This window comes from Phacochoerus africanus, chromosome 2 (assembly GCF_016906955.1).
Source record: "Phacochoerus africanus isolate WHEZ1 chromosome 2, ROS_Pafr_v1, whole genome shotgun sequence".
In the NCBI taxonomy this organism is placed as follows: Eukaryota; Metazoa; Chordata; class Mammalia; order Artiodactyla; family Suidae; genus Phacochoerus; species Phacochoerus africanus.
In genome coordinates this window covers 182,671,016-182,698,668 of record NC_062545.1, presented here as the reverse complement: position 1 = coordinate 182,698,668, position 27,653 = coordinate 182,671,016, and the positions used below count along the sequence as shown (strand labels likewise).

General features: G+C 37.3%; 2 protein-coding genes across 2 annotated transcripts in view; one reads left to right on the top strand and one right to left on the bottom strand.

The window, feature by feature from the left end:
- Positions 1–9: 9 nt before the first annotated feature.
- On the top strand, positions 10–27,653 carry SAV1 (salvador family WW domain containing protein 1). The gene is made up of 5 exons (XM_047767299.1): positions 10–504; positions 2,890–3,333; positions 17,378–17,648; positions 20,339–20,482; positions 25,998–27,653. Exons 1-5 carry the CDS (start codon positions 411–413, stop codon positions 26,197–26,199), a joined length of 1,155 nt encoding a protein of 384 aa, XP_047623255.1. The 5' UTR covers positions 10–410; the 3' UTR covers positions 26,200–27,653.
- The window catches only part of ATL1 (atlastin GTPase 1), a 96,258-nt gene continuing 90,373 nt past the window's right edge, over positions 21,769–27,653 (bottom strand). The window contains exon 14 of the mRNA XM_047767297.1: positions 21,769–21,796. The gene's annotated coding sequence lies outside the window, so the exon portion shown is untranslated. The remainder of the gene's footprint in view (positions 21,797–27,653) is intronic.

Here is a 27,653-nt window from a genome sequence, read left to right as displayed (position 1 = left end):
GAATTCCCAGCGGCCGCGGGGAAAGTTTACAGGACGTAGGCGGCGGCGGCGGCGGCGGCAGCCGTAGCGGTTACTAGTCGGCCCGCGGCGGACCATGGCCCTGGCCGGGCGTCCCTGGCCTCTCCTCTCGGAGTACTCGGGCAGCGTCGGGGAGCGGGCAGACTTCCGGGAAGGAACTGAGAAGCGACTGAGCGGCGGTCGGCGCGCGTAGCGCCCCGAACATGCGGCAGTACCTGTGGGCGACCCGGGGCTGCAGAGAGGAGGCGGAGGAGGCGGAGGCGGAGGCGACGGCGGCTGCTCCGGAGGGAAGGAGGCGGCGGCGCCGACGGAGGTGGCGGCGGGGAATCCCGGCGCCGGGCGCGGAGCCTTAGGGAGGCTTCTTGGCGTGGCCTGAGGCCTTGTGGACAAGGATGCTGTCCCGAAAGAAAACCAAAAATGAAGTGTCCAAGCCGGCCGAGGTGCAGGGGAAGTACGTGAAGAAGGAGACGTCGCCTCTGCTGCGGAGTGAGTGTCGGGCGGGGCGCGCCCACACCTGGCCGGGGTGCCCACGGGGACCCGGGCGGAGTGCCTGCCGCCTCTCTCCGCGGCTTCTTTTCCTCCTTAGTATCTGTGAAATACTCGTTTTTAAAATTTTCTTGTGCTTAAAGTGGTGTTGGTTGTATGAAAGCTGATGAAGAGTAAGAAACTTATATTCGTCCACCTCCGACCCCCTCCCCCCCAAATAACCACAGACTTCTCTGTCTATTTTCGGCAGTGTTGTTGGTTTTGATTAACTGGAAGAAAGAGGCTCTTTGGGAAACACTTAAATTGCTGATCCCCTAGGCTTATAGGAATTAAAGTGATTAGACTGGGGCACACTTTTTCTTCTTCTAGTTACGTCGAGATTTGCTGTATGTTTGCAAACATTGCGGATGTCACTAGCCCGTTCTGCAAGTTGGGCGAACTCTCGGGTAGAATTCCTTAGCCCAGCTGTTGGGTGCAGACTTAAGGAGATGAAAGGTGATCATTGCTATTGTAGCCGCTACCTAAAGCCTCATCAATCGTAGATCTTAGCGAAGAGGAGCCAAAATATGTATTTGGCTGTATTCGTGAGAATTGCTTCAAATACCAGCTCCCCCGCCGCCGAGAATCCAAAAAGGCAAAGTACTCAAAATAATTTCATATTTTACAGGAAGTTACCAAAAACTTTTTTTTTTTTTAAACTCTAATAGAATGCACTTTTCTCCCACCCTACCCTGGCACTTTTCTTCTCTTCACTTTAAGTATTTGATTGTAATTTTCCAGCTGAATCTATTGAATTTTTAATTTTCGTGTGTTCACAACATCTGTGAGATAAGGAGCTAATTTCTTGGTGCTCATTCTACAGGCTGAGCCCTTTGTGTAAGTTTTCTTCTGGGAGGCTCCTAACCTTGTGACTTAAGCATTACCTCATATTGTAATTGAGAAAGCTTTTCATAGGGATTCCTAGTAATACTTGCCCAAGATCACACAGAAAGGGGTGGAGAGCATGTTTTTCCGTTATAACCACATCAGATTTGCAGATTTATCCATGTGTTTGCAGTGCTTTCTTATAAAACAGAGCATATCAGATGGGTACATCAGTAACGTGAAACTTGATTTTTAAACCTTTTTTTTTTAATCAGTTTTTCAGTTACATATTAGTATTTTGGCTGAGTTAATGATAGCATGCAGTTTGCTGCAAATAAAGTTTATGGAACATTACTTGAAATAATGAGATATATTTGCCTTTTAAGTAAATAACTTGATAGAGTATTTTATATTTTGGTTTTATCAAATGTTGAGCCTTGTTTATTCTGATATTAATTTTTGTCTAGAGTTAGCTTCTGTTGCTTATTAATGTGAGTGTTCTCTGATAGTTTACTTAATGAACTTATAAAACGGTCACCAAATCCAGTTTTCTTCTTGTTTTAAAGGTATTTGCTTTCTAACCGGGAATGCCTAAGCTATTAAATTCTGTATTCAGAAGTACTGTATCCTTAAAGCCATTGTTCTTCTGTTATCTTCTGTTTTGAATTATAATTGTTCTTAAAGGAGCCGTAGTTTCAGTCTTGGCATTTTCTTGAACAGATTCAACATTTGTGTGCCTTTTTGAAATGAGATCTTTTTATTTTTTAATTTTTGTAGCTAAATTGTTAGCTTTTCCAGCTTTTGATTACTACTTTTTGATTACAGCTTTTTATGTACTACTGCTACACAATTCGACAAGTAGGAAGGCCAGGTTAATCATTTTAAAATCTTTTTAAAGGAAATCACTTTTATGTGTTTGCGAATAGAATTATAAATTGTTCTGTTTTCTTTTTTCTAAATTGTGTTTGCTTGAAGGATTTGAGGAATTTTGAAAATGAAGAAAAATCAACAAAACACACTAAAATGTTAACTTATGCTGGTAACTGTGTATCCATTTGTTAGATTGTTTACTGTTTTTATACATTTCATGAGTATTTCATTAATAACATATTTAATAGTTAAACTTATGGACATTTCATCATGTTATGTATGGTAAGATGCAAAATACATTTGATTCTGGCAGAGCTTACACATAACACATTCATACAAATTATAAATTCATTTGAGTGGAAAGATGTCAGCTCAAATTTTATTTTTGGCCACGCTCATGACGTGCACATTCCCTGGCCAGGGACTGAACTTGTGTCACAGCTGTAACCAGAGCCACCGTTGGATCCTTAACCCTCTGAGTTACGTGGGAACTCCAGCCTCAATTTTAAAATACCCAAATACTGTCCTAAAATTTTTAATTATGTTTTCTTAAATCTGTTGAAGTTTTTCATTTTGGGGTGATACATGTAAATGAACAACTTCTGAAAAGTGCATTACTTATTGGTCCTTTTACCCTTTGTTTTGTCATAGATCTCATGCCTTCATTCATCCGGCACGGTCCCACAATTCCAAGACGAACTGATATCTGTCTTCCAGATTCCAGCTCTAATGCCTTTTCAGCTTCTGGAGATGGAATAGTTTCAAGAAACCAGAGTTTCCTTAGAACTCCAGTTCAAAGAACACCTCATGAAATAATGAGAAGAGAAAGCAACAGATTATCTGCACCTTCTTATCTTGCCAGGAGTCTAGCAGATGTCCCTAGGGAATATGGCTCTTCTCAGTCATTTTTAACAGAAGTTAATTTTGCTGTTGAAAATGGAGACTCTGGTTCCCGATATTATTATTCCGATAATTATTTTGATGGTCAGAGGAGGCGCCAGCTTGGAGATCGCACACATGAAGACTATAGATATTATGACTACAACCATGATCTCTTCCAAAGAGTGCCACAAAATCAGGGGAGGCATGCTTCAGGTAACTTAAAATTATAAATACTACATTAGTTTGATTTATTAACACCTCATTAAAAAGATGTTCTTTTCTGGATTTTCTTGGGAAGGCAACAGATACTCCTAAAGAACTACTTCTACTTTTTGCCAGTTTGCTAAGTCATTTTGCAAATAATTATTAATCTAAACTGAGGGAAGGAATTTCATGTCTATTAACCCATTTAATTACCTTATTTTATAAAAGCTTGGTACGTATCTAAAGGCTATGTAGACTGTTAACATTTTGAAGCTGGAAAACCTAGAGATTTTAATGTCTATAGTTGGACTGCGTCTAGGTTTAGATTTGGTAAAATGGGAAGGTTAGGATTTCAGAGAAACTGGACCTCAACCTGGGAAAAGAAAGGCAAATAGGAAGAATTGGGCATGATGGGTGACACCATGGGCAACTACATCATTACTTAGCTAGAACTGGCACTGTTTCTTTTAACAGAACTGTTTTCGTAGTAGTCATTTATGTGTCTAGCGTTTTCCCTGACCCTCTTGGTAGTATCTGCCTTCTGGGACCTATTTGGGAGGACGAAACTAATATATTCAAGATGATCAAAGAACAGGTAGTCATTAAACTTTGTGGTATTGACTGTTAAGTGCAGTAAAGAGTCAGAAGAGAAAGAGATCGGGGTAGGCTAGAATACTTGGAGAATGGTTTGTGGAAGAGGTTGGCCCTGAACTTTGCTTTTGCTTTTAGCTTAGACTTTAGAATGACAGGGGACATGGGAAGAACATTTTAGTTAGAAAATTAGGAATAGGCCAGTGAAAAGAGCAGAGATGATATAAATCAAAGGAGTTGTGCACTTCTGCAGAGTTTGGAGAAATAAGTTGTAAGGTGGAATGGAGATTAGTGGTGCAGCAAGAGGTTGTAGGATTTAAATTTGAGTCAAGCAGAGACCATTGAAGATTTCAAAAGGACAAGATGTTCATTTTATGAAAGGACTATTTCAAGATTAGCTTACCAGTTAAGATAGATTGCTAGAGAAAAGAGGACTGCAGTGGAGAGGAAAGTGCAAATCTATGATACTTTTGAAGGAAAAATGAGACCTAATTATGGGTTTGGGAGAAAGTAAATCACTGAAGTTTTGAAAATTAAAAGTATGGAGTAGTTGGCAAGAGTAGCTTATTTTGTGAAAGCTGACATTCAAGTCTCATTGGGACATTGAAGAGAAGAGATTCATCAAGAAGTCTATGAATATATGACATAAAAAGTCTAGAGGCATATAGAAGTACTGTCATGAGAATAGGTGCGTGCCTTTTTTGTTTTTAAAGAACTTCTAGGTTAAAGGATTAGATAGTTGGATACTTTATTGTGTATTTTGGCTGTTTCTAGTAATCATGTATTTTTAAACTGAAATAATTTGTTTTCCAATCAGAATAGTAAGTTTTAAAAATAAAGTTCATTTTGGGAGTTCCCCTTGTGGCTCAGTGGTTAATGAATCTGACTAGGAACCATGAGGTTGCAGGTTTGATCCCTGGCCTTGCTCAGTGGGTTGAGGATCCGGTGTTGCTGTGAGCTGTGGTGTAGGTTGCAGACACGGCTCAGATCCTGCAATGCTGTGGCTGTGGCATAGGCTGGCAGCTACAGCTCCCATTCGACCCCTAGCCTGGGAACCTCCATATGCCTCGAGAGCAGCCCTAGAAAAGGCAAAAAGACACACACACACACACACACACACACACACACACACACACACACGCAAGTTCATTTTTATATACTTTAACAAGAAGATTCTTTGTATTTAGTTATTTCTTTCATCTTTTTCCATGGCATTCTTTTTAAAACTGTGATTATAGTCTGTCCAGTTTCATATCCCTGCCTTTTTATATGAATGAGTTTCTTACTGTTATACACTATTTATGAGTACTTTCAGTGATCATCCATTCAGTGCACATTTGATGGGTAATATTTTAAATGACCTATCAGGCTGGGGATGTTTGGAAAGGGGGGAAGTGAGACACATCTGCATTAATGGGCCTTGACCACTAATGGGGATTGAGGGATGAGAGAAAGAGAAGAGTCAGATAGGATTACCAAAGCACCTGGCTATATAGGAGGTACTCTAAAAACAAATGGTTGAGTAAGTGAATGTATCCACAGATTTCAAGTTTGGAGTCTTAAGACAATTTTGGTAGCTGAAGAGTAGTGGGAATAATAGCTTATAACAGTGTTTGCCATTAATACCAATTGTTTATATTCCAAACATCACTGATAGCTTATGACACTTTTATACCTGAAGTATGCAGATTTAATGACACCAAGATAAAATCTTGTGTTAAAATCCTGATTTGTTGGAATTCCCATTGTGGCTCAGCAGTTAATGAATCCGACTAGCATTCATGAAGACAACTGTTCGATCCCTGGCCTCTCTCAGTGGGTTAAGGATCCGGCGTTGCCATGAGCTGTGGTGTAGCTTGAAGACATGCCTCGGATCCTGCGTGGCTGTGGCTGTGGTGTAGGCCGGCGGCTACGGCTCCAATTGGACCCCTAGCCTGGAAACCTCCATATACCATGGGTACGGCTATAAGAAAAAGGCAAAAAAAAAATCCTGATTCACAAAATATCATTGAGGAAATATTGTAAAAACTAAATTTCTACTGATCCTCTCTTAGAACCCTGCTAATGCAGTTTGATGTAGTTTTTTTTGTTTTTGTCTTTTTAGGGCCATATCCATAGCATATAGAAGTTCCCAGGCTACAGGTCTACACCACAACTACAGCTGAGGCTTGATCCTTAACCTGCTGATCAAGGCCAGGGACGGAACCTGCATCCTCATAGATACTAGTTGGGTTCATTATTGCTGAGCCACAACGGAAATTCCTGACATAGCTTTTATAATTTAAATAACAGGCTTTATTTTATTTTATTTTATTTTTGCCATACCTGTGCCATATGGAATCCACCGGGCCAAGGATTTAATCTGAGCCACAGCTGTGACTTATGCCTCAGCTCTGGCAACACTGGATTCTTAACCCGCTGCACCAGGCCAAGGATCAAACTCGAGCTTCCATAGCATCCCAAGCCATTGCAGTCGGATCCTTAACCCAGCAAGAACTCCTAATGACAGACTTTAAAAAAATAACTTTCTCCAATCATGTTTTATTTTTTGTCTTTTTGCCTTTTCTAGGGCTGAACCGGGGGCATATGGAGGTTCCCAGGCTAGGGGTCCAATCGAAGCTGTAGTCGCTGGCCTACGCCAGAGCCACAGCAACATGAGATCCGAGCCTCGTCTGCAACCTACACCACAGCTCACAGCAACGCCGGATACTTAACCCAACTGAGCATACTTAACCCAACTGAGCGAGGCCAGGGATCGAACCCACAACCTCATGGTTCCTAGCTGGATTCGTTAACCACTGAGCCCTGATGGGAACTCCCTCTCCAATCATGTTTTAGAAGTAAATAAAACATAAGTTAATTGGATACTTTTACAAATTCAAGAGTATCATTTTAAAAAACACTTGCTTTTATTATGGCAGTTATACATGTTTGAGAAATTTCACTTAACGTTAGTTTATATCAGGGCAATAAGATTAATGCCTTTCAGAAAAAAAAAAATACTTTTTTCTAGGAGGCTCCTAAGTGGCAGGGGAGGATTAAAAACCAATTATTAACTAAACAGAAAAGCCTAACAGCTATTATTTCCAGGAGGGAAAACTCTGAATATGAGAAAATAGCTGGAAGTTTCTTAAATTCATCTTGAAAAGACTTGAAACTTATTAAATTTTCAAGATTTATGCTGTAAAGAGTTAAGGAACATGAATGAATGGAAAGAAGGTAAGTTTGTGGGAGAATGAGGATGTGCTGAGGACACATTTATTTTCACAAGGTTTAAATTTTGATTGCTGTTACTAATGTAATAAGCATCAAAAAAGGTGTGGAAGAAAATAGTTTTGTGATGACTTGAGAGTAGTAGAGCCTGTCAGTGAGTTGTCACTTAGGCTTTTAGGAAACACCTTGTCTCAAGGGTTAATTTCATCTTACTATTTTAGCAGAAGTACCAAAAAAACAAGTTGTATAATATCTTAAAGGATTTTAGGGCCTAGCAAGTTCTACATTTAGCTGTGAAATTTGACCTTTAACATTTTGGCCTACATACCAGTGAGGCACTTACTGTATGTGCCAAAGGAAGGAATTCTGTTAGCAGGAAGGAAGTCTTTAGTTGGAATACTAAAGGCAGATTGAATTCCTTTGTTTTGCACCTAAGTAATTTAGTTTTGTGCAATTTCAAGTAACAAACTTTTAATTTTTATTTTTAAAGATGGCTAAAGAAATCAAGTTATAAAAATCGAAAGTTCTAGGCTCTACAAAAAAATACTGGAGTTGTGTTTACTCCAGGAAATGCATGAATATTTAGTTAACCAGGAGAACAGATCTGTGGTTGCCAAGGGGGAGGGGGAGGGAGTGGGATGGACTGGAAATTTGGGGTTAGTAGGTGCAAACTATTACATTTAAAATGGGTAGACAATAAAGTCCTGCTGGGGACCTATATCCAATCTCCTAGGATAGACCGTGATGGAAACGGTATTTTTAAAGAAAGAATGTGTGTGTGTGTGTATGTATATATGTATGACTGAGTCACTCTGCTGTACAACAGAAATTAGCACAACATTCTAAGTCAGCTATAATTTGAAAAAAAAATGTAATTAACCAGAATTTTTTTTTTGAGTGTTACTAATCCTTAGGGGCACAACTTTGTTATTATTTTGAAGAGGAGGAAAGAAGGCAGTTGGCTTTGTTTAATCCTTATATCTTTTTGTCAGCATCTTAATTATAACATGGACACTAAACATGTTTAGTATTACCCTGGAGCTTGTAGCCTTTATTTGAGTTCCATATTCCATTGTACTTTCTGTAGCCACTAAAGCATTGGTAAACCAGAATTTTTGAGTTGTCTGTAAGGGTGGACCTTGTAGATACCTGCCCAGTTTTATAACGTTAGTTCTTCGGAAGCATATCTAGTGAAAGCTTAGCAGAAAGACAAAGTAATACTTTCATCTGTGTCTTTGCGAAATCAGGTATTTAGCTTATTAATGTTTTAATTTAAGTGGAAGGTGCTTTGCAGTTAATTCTCAAATTGGAGTTAATTTAAAGTTTATAAATTCCACTCATTCTTTTCTGGGACTAACTGAAATTATGGAAAACTGTATTTTTCCTTGTAGCTCAGAAATAAGTTCTCAGTTTTCTTATTGAGTTCAGAATTTATAGATCTCTTGTTATTAGTGGCAATCGTATTTTTCTTTAAAGAATTACACTTGACCTTTTCTGGTAAGATTACGTGGTAGGTAATAAATTTGTAACGTGGTCTTACACCATCTGTGTGGCTTTTGGTAGAATAACTTTTTTGTCTTTTTAGGGCCGCACCTGCGGCATATGGAGGTTCCCAGACTAGGGGTCTAATCAGAGCTACAGCTGCTGGCCTACACCACAGCCACAGCAACACCTGATCCTTAACCCACTGAGCGAGGGCAGGGGTCGAACCTGCAACCTCATGGTTCCTAGTCGGATTCATTTCTGCTGCACCACTGTGGAAACTCCTAGAATAACTTTTTTTGTATTTTTTATTTTTATTAATGGCTGCACCTGTGGCATATGGAATTCCAGGCCAGGGATCCATTCCAAGCCTCAGCTGTGACCTACACCTCAGCTGTGGCAGTGCTGGATCCTTTAACCCACTGTACTGGGCCAAGAATTGAAATCTCACCTCTACAGTGACCAAGGCTGCTGCAGTCGGATTCTTAACCCACTGTGTCACAGAAGGAACTCTTTGTTTACTCATCTGTAAATTGGTAATGATACCACCTCACAAAGCTGATTGAGTATGAAATATGGAAAGGGCCGTGGACAGAATAGACACTCATAATTGTTAGTACTTATGTTCTTTGTAGGAGTGTTATGTGCTTTTTCCTTGTTTTTTTCCAGATTTGGAATGTTTGGTTATTAAAGTTTCAACTTTGTAGCATAATTTAAGAGTGGAGGTCTAGTGTGTTAGAGCTTGATAGAGCTTTTTTTTTTCAGTCTGCTAGACTTTCTGATAATGTTTTTTGTTTTAGATCAGTTGTTTCCAGTCTTTTTGTACTGTACATTCATCTCTGATTAAGTTTTATAGAATTGTCCAAAATAATAGTTTGAAAAAAACTTAGTGCACATGACAGTTTCAGAAAGTACAGGTGGAGTTTGTCATGAAATGAAACTGCTTCTAGATAGCTCTAAAAAGGTTACAAATCATGATTTCACATGACATTGATAAAGCTGATGAGCCTATCTGGAACTTTGTGGATTTCATGGCGCCCCTTATCAGTTTGTCAGAGTTTAGTTCCTGGACATGAGATTTTACAGAGAAGTCTTTGTGTTTCCTCTAAATATGAATTTCAAGTTTATCCTGGTTTAAAATCTGGTGTTTGATGTCTACTATTGATTAAATGTAAAGTTACATGTGTTTCTAGATTTAGGCAAGTTCAGTATATGGAAATTTGGATTTTCTAAGCAGATAAAATGATATTATCATAAACTTTAATACTCCCTAGCTTGTATGGTTTTAAATACTATAATAGTTTTTTGTTTTCAGTGCTGCATTTGGAAATCTGTTTCTCTAGGGGGACCTCTTTTGAGGCAAAATTTTGTAGTTCTTATCAATAACTCACTTTTAATACACTGACTGTAATTCTTTTAAACAATTACTATCGGAGTTCCCATCGTGGCGCAGTGGTTAACGAATCCAACTAGGAACCATGAGGTTGCAGGTTTGGTCCCTGCCCTTGCTCAGTGGGTTAACGATCCGGCGTTGCCGTGAGCTGTGGTGTAGGTTGCAGACGCGGCTCGGATCCCGCGTTGCTGTGGCTCTGGCGTAGGCCGGTGGCTCCAGCTCTGATTTGATCCCTAGCCTGGGAACCTCCATATGCCGCGGGAGCGGCCCAAGAAATAGCAAAAAAGACAAAAAAAATAAAAAATAAAAAATAAACAATTACTATCTTTGGTTGTGGCTGGTACTACAACATTTTTAGTGATGGAAGTATGAGAAAGTATAAAGCCATTGCTTGCCTATGCATTGTGATTTTAGTTATTTGCTATGTGCGTATTTTTAATACATTGACTTATTTCTTTTCTATTTAAATATTTTCTCTGTGAGTACTGAACAATTAACAAATAAATGTTCAATTGCAGGTGACAGAAGCCAAGGTTAATTTCACCAAAAAGGCTTGTTAGCTTTGTTTTGTTCTCTAGTCACCATATGTTTAGAGATATATAATACGCCTTTCTTCCCAAGGAGTATTGAGTAAGAGTGATTTTGTTTTCTTTTTGCATTTTTTTATTCCAAAAAAAACCATAGGTGGTGTTATGTACATTCTGTTGCGTCAGTTCAAGAGACACATAATGACTGGTTTCTCTTTTTGTGATATTAAAATTGATCATGGAATCAGATGTCATTCCAGTTCATCTATCATGATGTTCTCCAGCAGCTTTTCACCTTTTGGTTTGGAAACCATTAATGATTATTGCCTAGATCAGTATTACATTAGGTGCTGCTAATATTGATACTCTTAATTTTTTTGTTTATTTATTAGTTGGAATTCTATAATGAAGAGCTTTCTTTTATCAATTATTTGATTGCTGTTCATATAATACAGGTTAAATGCTAGAATTTTTCCTTTACTGACCATTTTTCAGAGTGAATTGGTACCCTTGCCACCTCCAGAGGTAACCAGTGAGTTTTTATTTTTAGTATATGAACTCAAGGATTTTTTTAAAAAAAATTGAAAACCAAGATTTATTGGAATTTCTCCATTTTTTTTTTCATTTATGTTCATTTTGTGTTACAGGATACAATACAGAGTACCACATTGCATTTAGTTGTCATGTGTCATTAGTGTTCTTTGGTGTATGACAATTTGTTAGTCTTGTTCTTCATGACCTTGACAGTTGTGAGGAATATTTGTCAGATATTTTGTAGACTGTCCCTCAATTTGGATTTTGTCTGATGTTTTTCTCGTGATTTGAATGGGCTTATTTGTTTATGAAAAGAATACCATAGACATGAAGTCTCTTCATGGTATCATATAAAGAAGATACATGATCTCTATAGGGCATTGTTGATGATGTTAACCTTCAGCACTTGGCTAAGTTTGCCAGGTTTTTCCACCATAAAAAACTCTGCATGTTTGTTCTTCCAGTTTTTGTCTTCATTTTTATTACTCTCCTGAGCACAGCTATTATCTCTGTTGTCTTTATATCTATTTTTTGGGGTTCTTGCTTTTCTTTGCGGTCTTCCTTCAAGGAATTGCTTGCTAATTCTTTTTTCCCTTTTTATTTATGGCAGTAGCAGAATATTTAATTTCATTTTACACTCCCATCAACAGTGTAGGAGGGTTCCCTTTTCTCCATACACTCTCCAGCATTTATTATTTGTAGATTTATGATGATGGCCATTCTGACCTGTGTGAGGTGGTGCTTCATGGTGGTTTTGATTTACATTTTTCTTAAAATTAGCAGTGTTGAGCATCTTTTCATGTGCCTTTTAGCCACCTGGATGTCTTCTTTGGGAAAAATGTCTATTTATGTTTTCTGTCCATTTGTTGTGTGTGTCCTTTTTTAGGGCCGCACCTGAACCATATGGAGGTTCCCAGGCTAGGGGTTGAATTAGAGCTGTAGCTGCTGGCCTATGCCACAGCCACAGCAATGCAGGATCTGAGCTACGTCTGCGACCCACATCACAGCTCACGGCAACGCCGAATCCCTAACCCACTGAGCAATGCCAGGGATTGAACCTGTGTCCTCATGGATGCTAGTCAGGTTCATTAGCCACTGAGCCATGATGGGAACTCCTCTGTCCATTTTTTTTATTGGTTTTTTTTTTGATACTGAGTTGTATGAACTGTTTGTATATTTTGGATATTAACCCCTTGTCAATTGCATTGTTTGCAAATCTTTTTTTTTCAAATCTGTATGTTGTCTTTTCATTTTATTGATAGTTTCCTTTGCTGTGCAAAAACTTTTAAGTTTGATTAGGTCGCATTTATTTATTCCTGCTTTTATTTTTATTTTATTTTTTGCCTTGGGAGACTGATCTAAGAACATATTGCTGCAATTTATGTCAAAGAATATTTTGCCTATGTCATCTTCTAGGAGTTTTGTGGTGTCATGTCTTAAATTTAGTTCTTTAAACCATTTTGCGTTTATTTTTGTATATGGTATGAGGGAATGTTTTGATTTCATTGTTTTACATGTAGCTGTCCAGCTTTCCCAATGCTGCTTGTTGAAAGAGATCATCTCTTCTCCGTTGTATATTCTTGCCTCTTCTGTTGTAGGTTAATTGACCACAGGTGTGTGGGTTTATTTCTGGGCTCTCTACTCTGCCATTGATAAATATGTCTCTCTTTGTGCCAATACCATGCTGTTTTGATTACTGTACCCTTTGTTTTATAGTCTGAAGTCTTAGAGGATTATATCTCCACCTTTATTCTTTTTTCTCAAGGTTGCTTTGGCAGGTCTGGGTTCCATATAAATTTTAGGATTATACTAGTTCTATGAAAAGTGTCATGGGTATTTTGATAGGGGTTGCATGAAATCTAGAGATTTCTTTGGGTAATATGGCCATTTTAAAAATATTAATTCTTCCAATATAAGAATATGTAGTATCTTTCCATTTCTTTGACTCTTCTGCAGTGTTTTATAATTTTCAGCATGTAGATCTTTCACCTCCTTGGGATTTTTTTTTTTTTGGATGTGATTTTAAATGGGGTTGCTTTTATTCATTCTCTTTCTCATACTTCATTATTAGTGTATAGAAATGCAACAGATTTCTGTATATTTTAATCTTATATCCTATCTTGCTAAACTCATTTATTAGTGCTAATAGTTTTTGTATGGAGACTTTAGGGTTCTTTATATAAAATGTTACATCATCTGCAAAGAGTGACAGTTTTATCTTTAAAAACTTCCAATTTGGATACCTTTTATTTCTTTTTCTTGTCTCATTGCTGTGTTTAGGGCTCCAGTACTCTGTTATATAGAATTGGGGAGAAAGGAGAGTGGGCATCCTTGCCTTGTTCCTGAATTTAATAGGTTGGCTTTCAGCTTTTCACTGTGTAATGTTAGGTTGTCTGTAGGTTTGTTGTAAATGGCTTTTTTTTGTTGTTGTTGCTGTTGAGCTATTTTCCCTCTATACCTACTTTGCTGAGTTTTTATCATAAATGGATATGGAATTTTGTGGGAAATTTATTTCTGCATCTTATTGAGATTATATGATTTTTATTCCTCATTTGGTTAATGTGGTATATTACATTAATTTGCAGATTTTGAAGAATCCTTGCATCCCTGGGATGAATCTCACTTGATCATAGTATATGATCCTTTTACTATGTGGTTGGATTGGGTTTGCTATTACTTTGTTAGGATTTTTGCATCTGTATTCATCAGTGATTGGTCTGTAATTTTTTTGTGATGTCTTTGGTTTTCTTTTCTGGGTGATGCTGATATTGTAGGTGAGTTCACAAGTGTTCCTTCATCTTCAGTTTTTTGGAATAGTTTGAGAAGGGTAGATGTTTACTCTAAATGTTTGGTAAAATTCACCTGTGTAGCTTCTGGTCCTGGACTTTTGTTTTTTGGGAGTGTTTTTATTATTGATTCAGTTTCATTACTGGTAATCGGCCTGGTCATATCTTCTATTTTTTCTTAATTCAGTGTTGGGAGATTATACTTTTTTTCAGAATTTGTACATTTCCTTTAGGTTGTCTATTTTATTGGCATATAATTATTCATATTAATCTTTTATGATCCTTTGTGTTTCTCTGCTATTTGTTGTAACTTTCCCTTTTTCATTTCTGATTTTACTGATGTGGGCTCTTTTTTTCTTGGTGAATCTGGCTAAAGGTTTATCAGTTTTGCTTACCTTTTCAAAGAACCAGCTATTAGTTTCAGTGATCTTTCTTATTGCTGTTTTCATCTTTATTTCATTTATTTCTTCGTTCATATCTTTATGATTTCTTTTCTTCTACTAACTTTGGGTTTTATTCTTTTTCAAGTTCCCTTAGGTGTAAGTTTAGTTTGTTTATTTGAGATTTTTCTTGTTTCTTGAGGTAGGCTTGTATTGGTGTAAACTTCCATTTAGAACTGCTTTTACTGCAAAGCATAAATATTGGATCATTGTGTTTTCATTTTCATTTGTCTTCAGATATTTTAAAAATTAAAAAAAAATTTCTTCAGTGATCCATTGGTTGTTTATTAGTGTGTTGTTTAGCCTATACTTGTTTTTTGCTGTTTTTTCTTTCTACTTTATTTGTAGTCTCATCGCATGGTGGTTGGAAAAGATCTGAAGTGAGTCTCTTGTAGGCAACATGTATAATGGCATCAATATACATGGTATCTTTGTTGGTATCCATTCAGCTACTCTGTGTCTTTTGGTTGGAGTATTTAGTCCATTTACATTTATAGTGATTTTCTTTTTTCTTTTTCAGCCGCACTCACAGCATATGGAAGTTCTCAGGCCAGGTTGACACTGAGCAATACCGAATCCTTAACTCACTGTGCTGGGCCAGGGATAGCACCCACACCTCCTCAGAGACATTACTGGATCCTTAACCCACTGCTCCACAGCAGTAACCCCTATAATAATTTCTGATATATGTACTTGTTCCTATTTTGTTAAATTTTTCGGGGTTGTGTTGTAGTTCTTTTTGTTCCTTCTTCTTTTGCTCTTATGATGACTAGGATTTCTTTTTTTGCATGTATATTTATTACAGATTTATATAGATATATGTGTTTATATATATGATTATGTCAAGCTGGTGAACTCAAGTTCAAATGAATTTTAGTAACACTGCATTTGACCCCTCCCCACCACGTTTACTGTTTTTGACATCATATTTAACATCTTTTGGTCTTGTGTATCCCTTAGCTTCTTATTGTGGATATAAGCGATTTTACTTTTATGTTTTAACCTTCCTGCATGGTTCTCTGTTGGGCAGAGCCATGTCCCAGGGTCTCTGGCTACAGGGCCCTTTGGAGTCCTGGAACTCGTGTTGGCCTGCAGGTGGTCAGGGCTAGTTCCTGACACTGGAGAGTCCAGGGTGTCCCAGAGCTGTGTTGGTCCACTGTTGGCAGAGTCCAGGGTGTTCCCAAAGCTTGTGTTGGTCCACTGGTTGATGGGACTGGATCCCAGGATAGCTGGCTCTGTAGCTTGAGATGTCCCACATCTGTTTTTGGCCTGCAGGTTGATGGTGCCAGGGACTATGGGGTCTTGTGGCTGATTCCATCCTGCTAGTGGGTCCTGACTTAGCCGGCTACAGTGATCCTAGCGCTGGTATCTGTCCAGTGGTGGATGGGGCTAGGGCCCAGGGGATCCAGGAGCTAGTGCCAGCTCATTGGTGGGTGGAGTTGGGTTCTGGGGTCTCTGCAGGGCCATGTGGGTCATAAAGTTGGTTTGCCAGCTTGCTGGTACATAGGTCCAGGGCCCAGGAGTTCCTGAGGCTGGTGCCTGCCCACTGGTGGGCGAGGGTAGTCCCAGAGCCAGTGCCAGCCCCACTCATGGGTGAAGTGGGTCCCGAGGTGTCTAGCTGCAGTGCCTTGGGGATTCCAGGGCTAGGGCTAGTGCACCGGTGTGCAGTATTGGTCCTCGTCTTGTGGAAGGACCGTGTTCTAGGGTGGCTGTGGTCTTGGGGTTTTCAGGCAGCTGGCCTGCTGGTAGGTGGGGCTTTGCCCCAGCTGGATTCATTGCTTGCCTTAGCCTGATGTGTCCCATACTGGTGACCATAGGTTGGTGGGCATGGCAAGGTCCTGGTGCCAAAAAGCTAGAGGAAGGATTCCAGAATGGCTCTTGCTGGCACCAGTATCTTTGTGGTAGAACAAACTCCTGAAATATCTCCCACAAGGATCTGTGTCCCCAACGTCAGCTCCGGTTTCCTGCCTCTCCAGGAGGCTCTCTGTGGTTGGTCTGACCCAGGTTCCTTTCAAATTACTGCTTCTGCCCTGGGTCCCAAAGTGTATGAGATTTTGTGTGTACCCTTTAAGAGTGGAGTTTTTCTTTCAGACAGCCTTTTGACTCTCCTGAAAGTAAGCCCTGCTGGCCTTCAAAGCCAAAAGTTCTGGAGACTTGTCTTCCTGGTGCAGGATCCCTGGGCTGGGGAGCCCAGTGTGGGGCTAGGTCCTCTTGCTCCTTGGGGACAACATCTGCAATTTTAATTATTCTTCTCTTTGTGGATTGCCCACATAGGGGTAAGGGTCTTAACTATATACTGTGTTTCCACCTTTCCTACTCACCTCATTGTGGTTCCTTCTTTATATTTTTAGTTGTAGACTTTTCTGCTAGATTCTGGTCTTTTTTCATTAGTAGTTGCTCTGTAAATAGTTATAATTTTGATGCTCCTGTGGGAGGAGGCAAGTGCAGGGTCTGTCTAATCCACCATCTTGGCCACACTTATCTTCTTTTATTTCTTTCATCAGTGTTTTGTGTTGTAAGCATACAGATCCTGCAATTTTTTGGTTAGATTGGTATGTAAACATTTGATTTTTTGGAGCTGTTATAATTTGTTTCCATTTGTTATTATGTAGGTATTTAGTTGATTTTTGTATGTTGACCTTATAGTGTGCTACCTTGATGAATTTATTATGGTACAGCCAAGTTATTTTTAAGAAATTACAAACTAGGAATAGTTTTACAAGTTTATTTTTGCTGTTTCAGATGAAATGTCACATCTTAAATCTTGAATAAGGTGAAATTTTTTTTTCTTCACTTTTCCTTTAGCAGTATACATACTTAAGAAGCTTTGTTAGTAGTTAAACATTTGTATAACCTGGTGATGGAAGCATCAACCAAAAAAGCCTAATTTCAAAGAGGAAGTCTGGTTCCTCCCTTTTGTAATTAAATAATAGGAATACTGGCTAGTTTTATGAAAAATTTATTAATGTAAAATCATGGCTTTTAACAGAAGGGTATGATTGAGATAGTTAATTTTGTAAGTGTTTCTCATATGTCATTTTTTTTAGCTATGAATAATTGTTCTATTCTCTTTTTCTTTCTTTTCAGGTATTGGGAGAATTGCTGCTACATCTTTAGGAAATTTAACAAACCATGGTTCTGAAGATTTACCCCTTCCTCCTGGCTGGTCTGTGGACTGGACAATGAGAGGGAGGAAATATTATATAGATCACAACACAAATACAACTCATTGGAGCCATCCTCTTGAGCGAGAAGGACTTCCTCCAGGATGGGAGCGAGTTGAGTCATCAGAATTTGGAACCTATTATGTAGATCACACAAATAAAAAGGCTCAATATAGGCATCCCTGTGCTCCTAGGTAAAATATCAACTTTATTTTATCTCTTTGTTTTGAGATTGTATAATGTTAAGCTGTAAATTCATATTTTCATCAAAGAGAAAGGCATCCTGAAGTTTAATTTGAAAACTATGTTTTTCAAAGTTTATGAGATTTTTCTCTGGACTTATATTTAGTAGTGAATTACTTTAATAGTTAAAAACTTTTTAAATAGCCTCAAAAACAAGATCTACATTCTTGTGATCAGATTCTGCTTTTTGTTAAAGATACCTGGAAATTGAAGTAAGTAAATAAAACATCTATCTCCTTACATTTAAATTTTTATAAAAAAATACAGACCTGCCTTATAATGTGCCAGAATATATGTTTTGAATTACAGTGTCTTGCTGTTTGCCAGGCAAGAAAGCAAAAATTGGAAATGCACAGAACATCTCAGATCTGTTTGATAAATGCAGCCAATGATCCTTTGGGCTGTTTTGATGATGTTGGCCTTATCAGTAGATCTCTTTTATGGCCAAACTTCTACCCCTATGAATTCTTTAGCCAGTTGTCATATATGGCTATTGAGCACTTGAAATATGACTAAGCCGAATTGAAGTGTGTTATACATGTACACATTGGACTTCAAAGTATATAGAAAGTCTAGTACGGAAATTGCAACATTTCTAGTTAACTATATTTGAGCTCTCAAGAACTGAGCCATAAAATTAAAAATGGGTGGAATATCATCAGCATTTTGATAGGTGTTGCTTAGTATATCTAGCATAATATAGATACTTGGTTAGAGCAAGCGTTTGTGTTTTTTAGAACCATTAATATCATTATGAAAATAAATTTTCATATTATCATCCAGAAAACTAAGCTTTATCATTGCTGTATTGTTTTAACAGTTTTACAAATTTGGATTTATTAATTCAACTTTGAAAAGCATTTTTTTCAGGGATTCCATTTAGTGGCACTCAGTCAATATTTATTAAACAACTGAAGTTGTCATCCCTTCAAAAGAACCAAGTCAACTTCTCTGCCTGTGTTAAGCTCAGGCCCCTTTGCCTATTCTTTTTACCATTGCAGGCAAACTGCACTTTCCCTGGCTTCCATTTTCAGGCCTGTGACATGTGAGTAATTTGTAGCTTCACTCCCACCTGGTCACAGTCCCCACCGAAGGGCATGGATAAGTCCCACTTATTCCTGCTGTGTCCCCAGCACCCAATATAGAGACACACATAGGTAGATGTTTGTTGAATGAGTAAATGATAGAAATGCAGGAAAAAACAAAAACAAAAACATGTGGTTACAGTTTGCTATCACTAGGTGGCAGAGGCTTTCTGTTCCTTATAACCAGATTTGAGAGTATATGGAACTTAGTTTTCTGTTTACCGTCATTAATTTTATTACGGAATTTTTATAGTTTATGAAGAATTTTCACAATAATTTAATTTGTGTCTCTCCGCAAATCAACTTTAAACTTTAAAGAGAGAATAAATGTCTTAGGCTCAAGTAGAATTAATTAGTAGCCATTTAACTATCTATATTATGCCAGTCAGTATACAGAACTCTTGACATATATTAGGTCATTCACTGCTTAGCTCCAGTTTTACAAATAAGGAGGCTGAGGATAAGAGAAGTGAAGCAATTTTGCCTACGTTCATACAACCTATAAGTGGCCAAACTGAGATTAACTGCCCCAACCCAACACCGCCCCCCCTCAGGGGGTATCTGACTTCAAAGCCTTAGTTCTTTCCCACCTTCCATTTGTGACATCAAGGGATATTTCACTTTGTACCTATCTATGAAAAAAGAAATGAAGATAAAATTCAGTGCCATTTGCACATTGATCTTTAAATTGTTAACCACAGTCTAACCCAGCACTTACTTTGTCCTAGTTTAGTTATCAAATGACCTTTTCTGATATACACATAAATCTTTATGTTTGGAGGCAATTTCCAACTTAGTATCCAAGTTAAGGATAGGCCATTTTTGGTCTCCCACAATTCAGTCTTTAACCTTCAAGTGGCCCAGTGCTTTCCTTAAGATTTTCCCGTTTATAACAGCCCCCAGCCCACCTTGCTGTTCTCTCTTTCCTCCCCAACATACACAGACCTGTTAGAACTAGTTAAAAGAGTTGGCTTTTTTAAGTCTCTGATTTAAAACAGGTTCTGAACAATTCTAATTCCCATATGCTTTCTTAAAGTTATTAAAAGCAGAAAAAAATAGTACAGCTAATGTGGGCATTTCAAGCACAGTACTCACTCCTGCTATAGTACCTATTCCAAACCCCCTTTTCAGCCTAAAGGAGGAAGAAAATATCCGTTTTTATTTTGAGAAAAATTATCAAGACTTCCAATATAAATTTACAGCTAATTACTACTGTTACTAAAATTTATGATTCTAGTTTTAAGCCTCTGTCTAAAGGTTATAACTTAGCTCTGACTTTTTTTATGGCCTTTTTTGAAGTTGCCCTTGAAAAGAATAAATACCAACCAGAGAAATCTCTTAAAAATATGTTAAGATTTAGTTTAGTTTTATATCCATCATTAATGACCTACAATTTTCCAAGAGAAGGTGGATTTTACTTCCCTTTTTTTAAAAAGCCAAGATTTTTATGTTTTTTAGGTGGTAGAATTTGGGGCAAGAGGCATATTGAAAAACACTTATTACTATTTCTTGTTTCACTGAGGGCCTTTATCCTAATGAATGTTCTTTATTCTTAGCGTACCTCGATATGATCAACCTCCTCCTGTTACATACCAGCCACAGCAAACTGAAAGAAATCAGTCCCTTCTGGTACCTGCAAATCCGTATCATGCTGCAGAAATTCCTGACTGGCTTCAGGTTTATGCTCGAGCCCCTGTGAAGTAAGTGAATTTATAGCACAAATTTTTGTTGAAAAGTGAATGGAGAGCTGAATGGAGTCTCTGGGCTGTTTTACCTGTGTAGCACCATGTTTTTTCTCTTAATAATACTGGGCTTTTAAATGATATTTTATTTGAAGAAAGTCTATCAGAGTTTGTAAAGTTGAAAAGTTACTGATTAGAAACAGAAGTTTTACAAACTTTTATTGAATCTTCACTTTCTTTGTGTGCCAACTTGTGCTATTACATGGATTCAGTAAAAGGCTTACATTCTCATAGGGGTAGAATAACTTGTAAATTAGTGATACAATCTCTTGTGATAAAAGGAGGGACCCAGAGAAGTCCTAGATGCACATGTGAAAAAGAGCAGAACTTAAGGACACAAGGGTGTTGAGGAAATACTGTGCATGGTGGCTAAAGTTCTGAGATGTTCTGTGTTCACTGACACATTGTTACCCTGGACAGGGTGCTTAACTTAGTTTTGTCTTCTATAAACTGGAGATAGTAAATAGTACCTATTCTTAAGCCTATTAAGTACTCAATAAAACAATGCATCTGAAACATGTATAACAGTGTCTTGAACATTGAGAAAGCTTAGTAAATGATTATTATTATTAGGGGTGAAGGTACAGAATAGTGGTTAATATTGCTTGCGAGGGAAACTGGTTGGAAGGAAAGCGTGATTTCTGTTTCCATCACCTACTTAGTGAATGACCTTGGGCAAGTTACTGAACTTAGTTCTCAGTGTTTTTCCTCTACTGAAACATAGCGGGTAATCTTAGTTACCTTACCTACCTTACTCCTGGTGAGGCTTAAAAGCAATCATGCATTTTAAAGCAAATGGGCATAGTGGGTGACTTGGGTAAGCCCCTTAGTTATGGTTTCTTATTATTATAGTGAGTGAGCAAGGAAAGCTGCACTAAAAGAGGAAAATACATGAGCTAGTTTTTATAGATGGCTCCGAGTTTGCTAAGCTCATTGAGGATATTTGTTGGGTGCCATAATAGGCACTGTTCTTAGAATGTATTCATGAATAAATGAAATATTTGCCTCAAAGAGCTTCTCTTCTGGGAAAGCAGAAGTAGCTACTCAGATTAATAACCCAATGTGATAAGGATTAGTGTCAATGGTATATACAGAGTGCTGTGATTTCAGAAAAGGGGGTTTTTGGGAGTCCTCACTGTGGTGCAGCAGGTTTCAGATCCAGCGTTGTCTCTGCAGTGGCCTGGGTTGCTGCTGAGGGGTGGGTGTGATCCCCAGCCCAGCTCAGTGGGGTCGGTGTGGCTGGTGTTGCCACAGCTGTGGCATAGGTCATAGCTATGGGTGCAACCAAAAAGGGGTTTAAAAGTAAATAGCTGTTTTATAGTTGAAAAAAACTTTGTTTCTTCTAAGATCACACAACTGTTAAGTGGTGGATTTTAAACCTTTAACTTCAAAGTTCATACTCTTCATACTCTTAATTTTTGTCATTACTACTTTCTTAATACTAATTACCATTTACTGAGTATCAAATTCCTGGCACTTTGTATTTTACACATAATAATTACATGTACAGTACTGTTAACAACTATATAAGGTGATGTTTTGTACGTTTATTCTCAGTACTCCTTTTATATTTCAAAAACCAAAATTATCAGCATAAAATAGCCCACAGAAGAATTTTAGAAAGATGGTTGTACAGTGAACTTAGAATAAAATAATTAAATATCATAAAGTTATTGGTCATTTACTATGAAATATTTGTTAATTATTGGCCAACATAAACATTCCCTTACACTTCCCCCGATCTTCTTTCTCAGTTTATAAACTCACAGCTATTGATCTCTGTGGCCTGGTGCTATAAGCTCAGAGCTATTGATCTCTGTGGCCTGGTGCGGAAAGACAAGATGGTATTTGAGGACTCTGATCTGAAAGCATTAGGATTTTTTTTCCCTTAAGTCAAATTTAGGCCTTGTCAGTGTATTTTTTAACGTTTTAATTATAAATATTATCCTGCAAGGTGTGAACAGAGCTTGTCAGCAGTTTGGCTTTAGTTTACTTGAAATTATGTACATATTTATCCACAGAAATTAAGCATAGTTTGGTGTCTGAGCTAACCTACAGAAGCGTCTTTATCTGATAATATCCATATAGTATAGGAATAGGATGAGGAATCATACCAGATGGACTTTTTTTCCTTTCTCCCCTCTTCTTTCAATCATGATACCACTTGACCTTGTACTGTACATAGCTCTTGTTCATATGCTGATCCTAAGTCATATATAATATATTCATATATTTCCTTAAGTCTGGAGGAATGTGTGTCTGTTAAACATTTGTCACTTCTGGAAGTTGATAAGATTGAGGAGGGTTATTCTTTCTACTTTATGTTATTGCTACTCTATAGCCATTGTAGAAAGAAATAACATAGAAAGCTTTTCCTTTTTGGGGAAAAAATAGTACTAAAATGGGATTCTTTGCTTCTTATGAGAAAAAATAACTCTCAAAGATTATAATCCCTTTCAACTCAGGTTCTATGAGCTAGTTATAAAACTTTAGGAAACTATCAACTTGTTTTTTTTTTTGTTTTTTTGGGTTTTTTTTCCCAAATAGATCAGAACTTTCCAAAAATTGGCCGGTAAGAAAAGAGAGTATGTACTTTACTGCTTAAAACAAGAGGTCTAGAGACCTGTTACCTTTTAGTTGATCCTAAATTTTTATCTCTGAAGAGGATGGAAATGGTTACTATTGTCTTGTCAACAAAAGGTGAACTGTTCTTTGAAGTAGATAATGGAGAATCAGTTACTTAATCAAAAAGAGGTTTTAGCCAAAAATTAGCTTGTTTCTTCCTTTTGTTAAACAGTTGACATCTTATTTCCTAAAAATGCCTTAATTTTGTCTTTAGCAATAATTTAGCAAAGTAATTTTTGCACATGTACCTTTAGAACAGATAATGTTCTAAATTTTTATTAATTTTAGTTATGCTTCTAAATTTGTTCACAGAAGCCTGTCATGTATCATATAACTGTAATTCTAGTTGAACTACAGGGTAAATTTATAAGATTTAATCATTAACAGGAAAAAGACCATTAGGGACATGTTTACTTTCCATTATTCTTCACACACATACACACACACCCAACAGCATTGTGGCACAGACCCTTATTTTATTCCTGTGACTTGGTGTTCCTGCTGTATGACTGTTGACTCATTTCTGGGTGTAGGAGGAAAGGAGTGGGTACACTGTTACATAAGACAGGCACAGGGAACTGGGGCTACACTATAATAACCAAGGCTGGGAACAGCAGCTTTTGGCTCCTGAGGGCAGCATCCACTGGAGTGTGCACATGGGTTTTTTTGGTAGCATTACAGCAATTGTTGTTTGAAAAAAAAAAAAAAATATATATATATATATATATGTTATTTATAAGTACTGTTTGGATAGAATACTGCCCTAAGAAAAAAACAGCAAAAGAGATGCTATAAGAAAAGGAAGGATATTGGAGTAGTTTACAGCCTATTTTCTGAATGATTTACCTGTGTATTTAGAGCATAGTGGCTAAAAGGTAAACTGAAGCAGATCATTTGGCTTATGAAGAATGGGAATTACATACTTTTCTAAAAAAATAAAAGCAGGCATAGGCAGAAGGGAAGTAACTGCATAGAAACAGCAGGGACAAGAATTTGGAATGGAAATTGGCACATTGCATACTTTGCTCATTTATGCTTTTCCTTAAAGTGCTTTTTCTTCTTCCCAAAGTATTTTCACTAATTATCCTAATTTTGTTGCTTCTACTCAGAATCCTATTCTTGATGCTAAATGCTATGATTGGGAATAAGCACAGTATTTACCAAGATTACCCTATTAATTCTCTTTTTTTTTTTTCCTCCTTGCTAGAAAGTACATAGGCAATAAATGAGCTTTAACATTTTTAGAGTTCACCTGGCATAAATTTAAGCATCTTGAATCTGTGGACACTGCTGAAATGCTCCTTAGTTAATGTAGTTCAGACTTAGAAAGATGAAGGTTTTTGTTAGGAATTACGAATTTGTTTCAAACAAGTAAGTGAAATCTTAAGGTACATGAATGGCAGAAGTTCTAGGAAACATCTTAAAACTTTTTTCACAGGGGCTCATTGAGTATTTCTCATGCTAGTTCTCCAATTTATGTCGGCAAGTAGTTGGAGTTTCTCACTAAAGAGATATTTCTATTAGTAAATTTTCAGTGCTCATTAAGTAATTAGTAAATTTGGTATCCAACAAAATATGTTTACTTTTTGATCTTGTGTTTTGTGCTTCTGATATTCCTAGTACACATACCCAAGTTGTACAGAGAGGTATGGCAGCACGCCAAGCACAGTATGTGCCTCATACCGGCTGCTCTGTATTTGTTTACTTTGTCCATTTTTAAAAAATGTTAGATGTTCCTTTGGGAATAAGATGGTAAATGAGTTCCCCATCAAAGGATCATCAATCAGGTAGGAAATCTTGTCAATAATTACTAAGAATAAATTTACTAGAATTTACAATTGAAGGTCTTCCTGTTATGTCCATTCTGCAATATGATTTGAGAAGTATAACTTTAATATTCTATAAATATATGCCTTGCTGTAGGTCAAGTTCTTTCTCTAGTCTTGGTAGGTATTAACATCAGAACTATTACTCCGATGCATCTTGGTCCATAGTTCTCTTTCTAATCTTTTAGTCACTAAACAGTTTTGCAAGAGAGATGTATATAGCTTCTCTAGGTTTCATGTATAAAGTGAGAAGACTGGATTAGAGTCCTGTCCTCAGACCCCTTTCATTCCAAAGTGAAAATTACTGCTTTAGTAGTCTGTTGCATACTTCCATCTCAGCTTACCACTGAAGAAGGACTTTGGAAATGTATATAAATATAATCTTAGGTGAGTCCATCCCACATTGTGTAGTTTGTCTGTTCTCTCATTTTGTAAAGAGCTTATTCTTTCCTTTCTGCTTGTGTTGTTCTGTTCAGTTTATAATACTGTATACTCAACCTCAGGAAAATGTAGCCCACAAATGATAATTCCTTTTCCTTTCTCTGTTTAGCTCCTTGTTTCCTGTAGTGAACAGCAGGTCTCAACACTAATGACACAAATGATCTTGCCCGTTTTTGTGTATTGTTCTTTACAAGAGCAGTGTTGTCTAAAGTATTCTTAAGTTCCTGACAGTTAACTTTGGATGAGCTTATGTATAGAGTGGAATGTGTTCTTTAGAAATTATAGAACCACAGTGGTTTGAAATCTGTGTTCATTGTCTAGTGTTAATATTAGAATAACTGACATTTAAGATGAATAGAAATGGGTATTTTTTAACTTCAATTGAAATGAAGTAATATTAGCAGTTTTCTCCTTTCCCTAAAAAATAGTCTATTTAACTAGCAGTTAATAACTCAGTTATTTTAAGGTTTATGATATATTTAGTTTTAGTAAAATTGATATTTATAAAACAGACCAGTTTACTACTATAAATACATATTTATGAATACATTGTGAATATGTTTGATTGTGTTTTAAAACAGATATGACCACATTCTCAAGTGGGAACTCTTCCAGCTGGCTGACCTGGATACATACCAGGGAATGCTGAAGTTGCTTTTCATGAAAGAACTGGAACAGATTGTTAAAATGTATGAAGCCTACAGACAGGCTCTTCTCACAGAGTTGGAAAATCGCAAGCAGAGACAACAGTGGTATGCCCAGCAACATGGCAAGAATTTTTAAGTTAATTTTTATAAATAAAATTTAAGGGCTTTAAAATCTTTTCACAAATGAAAAACTGCAAACAAGTACTTTGGTTAAAAAGGCAGCTTACTTTTTTGGACTTCATAAATCTAATTTTACATATATTTTGTTATTAAAAATATTCTTTTATTAAGAAAAAAGTGAGTTTATCATTTTAAGAGCCAACCTGGCAAACACTTCTAAATGCTGTATATTTGGAAACTGCTTTGAATATTCTTGATGGCAACAAATGTAGCAAGAAATGTCATTTAACCAGATATTAAGTAGGAAATTATCAGTCAGTAAACTCTTATAGTAGCAGTACCTTTCTTTAAAAAGCAGAGAGGGAGTTCCCATTGTGGCGCAGGGGTTAACGAATCTGAGTAGGAACCATGAGGTTTTAGGTTCGATCCCTGGCCTTGCTCAGTGGATTAAGGATCCGGTGTTGCCATGAGCTGTGGTGTAGGTCGCAGACGCAGCTCGGATCCCACGTTGCTGTGGCTGTGGTGTAGGCTAGTGGCTACAGCTCCAATTAGACTCCTAGCCTGGGAAACTCCATATGCTGAGGGAGCGGCCCTAGAAAAGGCAGAGAAAGAAAAAAAAAGCAGAGAGATAACCTATGCAGTATTTAAAAAAAGATGTCTACTGCTTTCATGTGGAATATTGTCTGGAATTGGATGGTTTAAATATTACCATTGTATAGTTCAAAACATAAAATGGGATTTGGGTGATAAATTTTTGTATATAATGAAGTTCCTCTGCCCCCAAATGTAAAGAACCCTTTTAAAACATGTTGAAAAAGTATTTTTTGGTCTGAAGGGTGAAGGACCTGTAATCTTTCAGGAATTAATTTAGGCATAAGGCCCAAGCCTGTGTGGGAAGGTGTGTACAGCAGTCACAGTTCCTAATATAACTTCCTTACTTTGGGCCAGGGCTCTTATGGCATTTAGTAATGTGATTCTGATGAGACATTGGAGGGTTCCCAACAGCATAGCACGTTGCCATCCTGATGGACTGGGTTGAGCTGCCAAAAATGACAATCAGGGATTCATTAAGAAATCTTGGTCATTAAATTGATTTACAGATCTTTTATCTTGTAAGAGTTTGTCACACAACTTTAAAACCCCAGTATTTCCCCCTCATTTTTTCCCTTTTGGTTTAGTAGTTATTAAGACATTGTTCATAATTAGCATAGTACATTTGATTGCAGGCAAATTTATGGCACATGTAGCCTATAAAATTCTGTGAATTTCAACACTTGTTGAAATAGCTCTAGTTATATTTACATGTGTTGTAAATATGTAAATAAATTCTTCGTTTAGGTTACCTTCCAAAATATAAAGCACTCCCAGATTTAGATACCAGTAAGTTTGAATTATTGATAAAATGTTGAAAGTGTTAAATGTTTGATTTTATATAACAAGCTTATTAAATATATTTTTGTGGAAACTAAA

What these genes read in the sequence shown, in the direction of transcription:
- SAV1 (XM_047767299.1), top strand. Translation starts at nt 411, where the DNA reads ATGCTGTCCCGAAAGAAAACCAAAAATGAAGTGTCCAAGCCGGCCGAG. An exon ending in TCAGGGGAGGCATGCTTCAG is followed by an intron (nt 3,334 to 17,377) that starts GTAACTTAAAAT and finishes CTTTCTTTTCAG; the next exon opens with GTATTGGGAGAATTGCTGCT. An exon ending in TATGCTCGAGCCCCTGTGAA is followed by an intron (nt 20,483 to 25,997) that starts GTAAGTGAATTT and finishes GTTTTAAAACAG; the next exon opens with ATATGACCACATTCTCAAGT.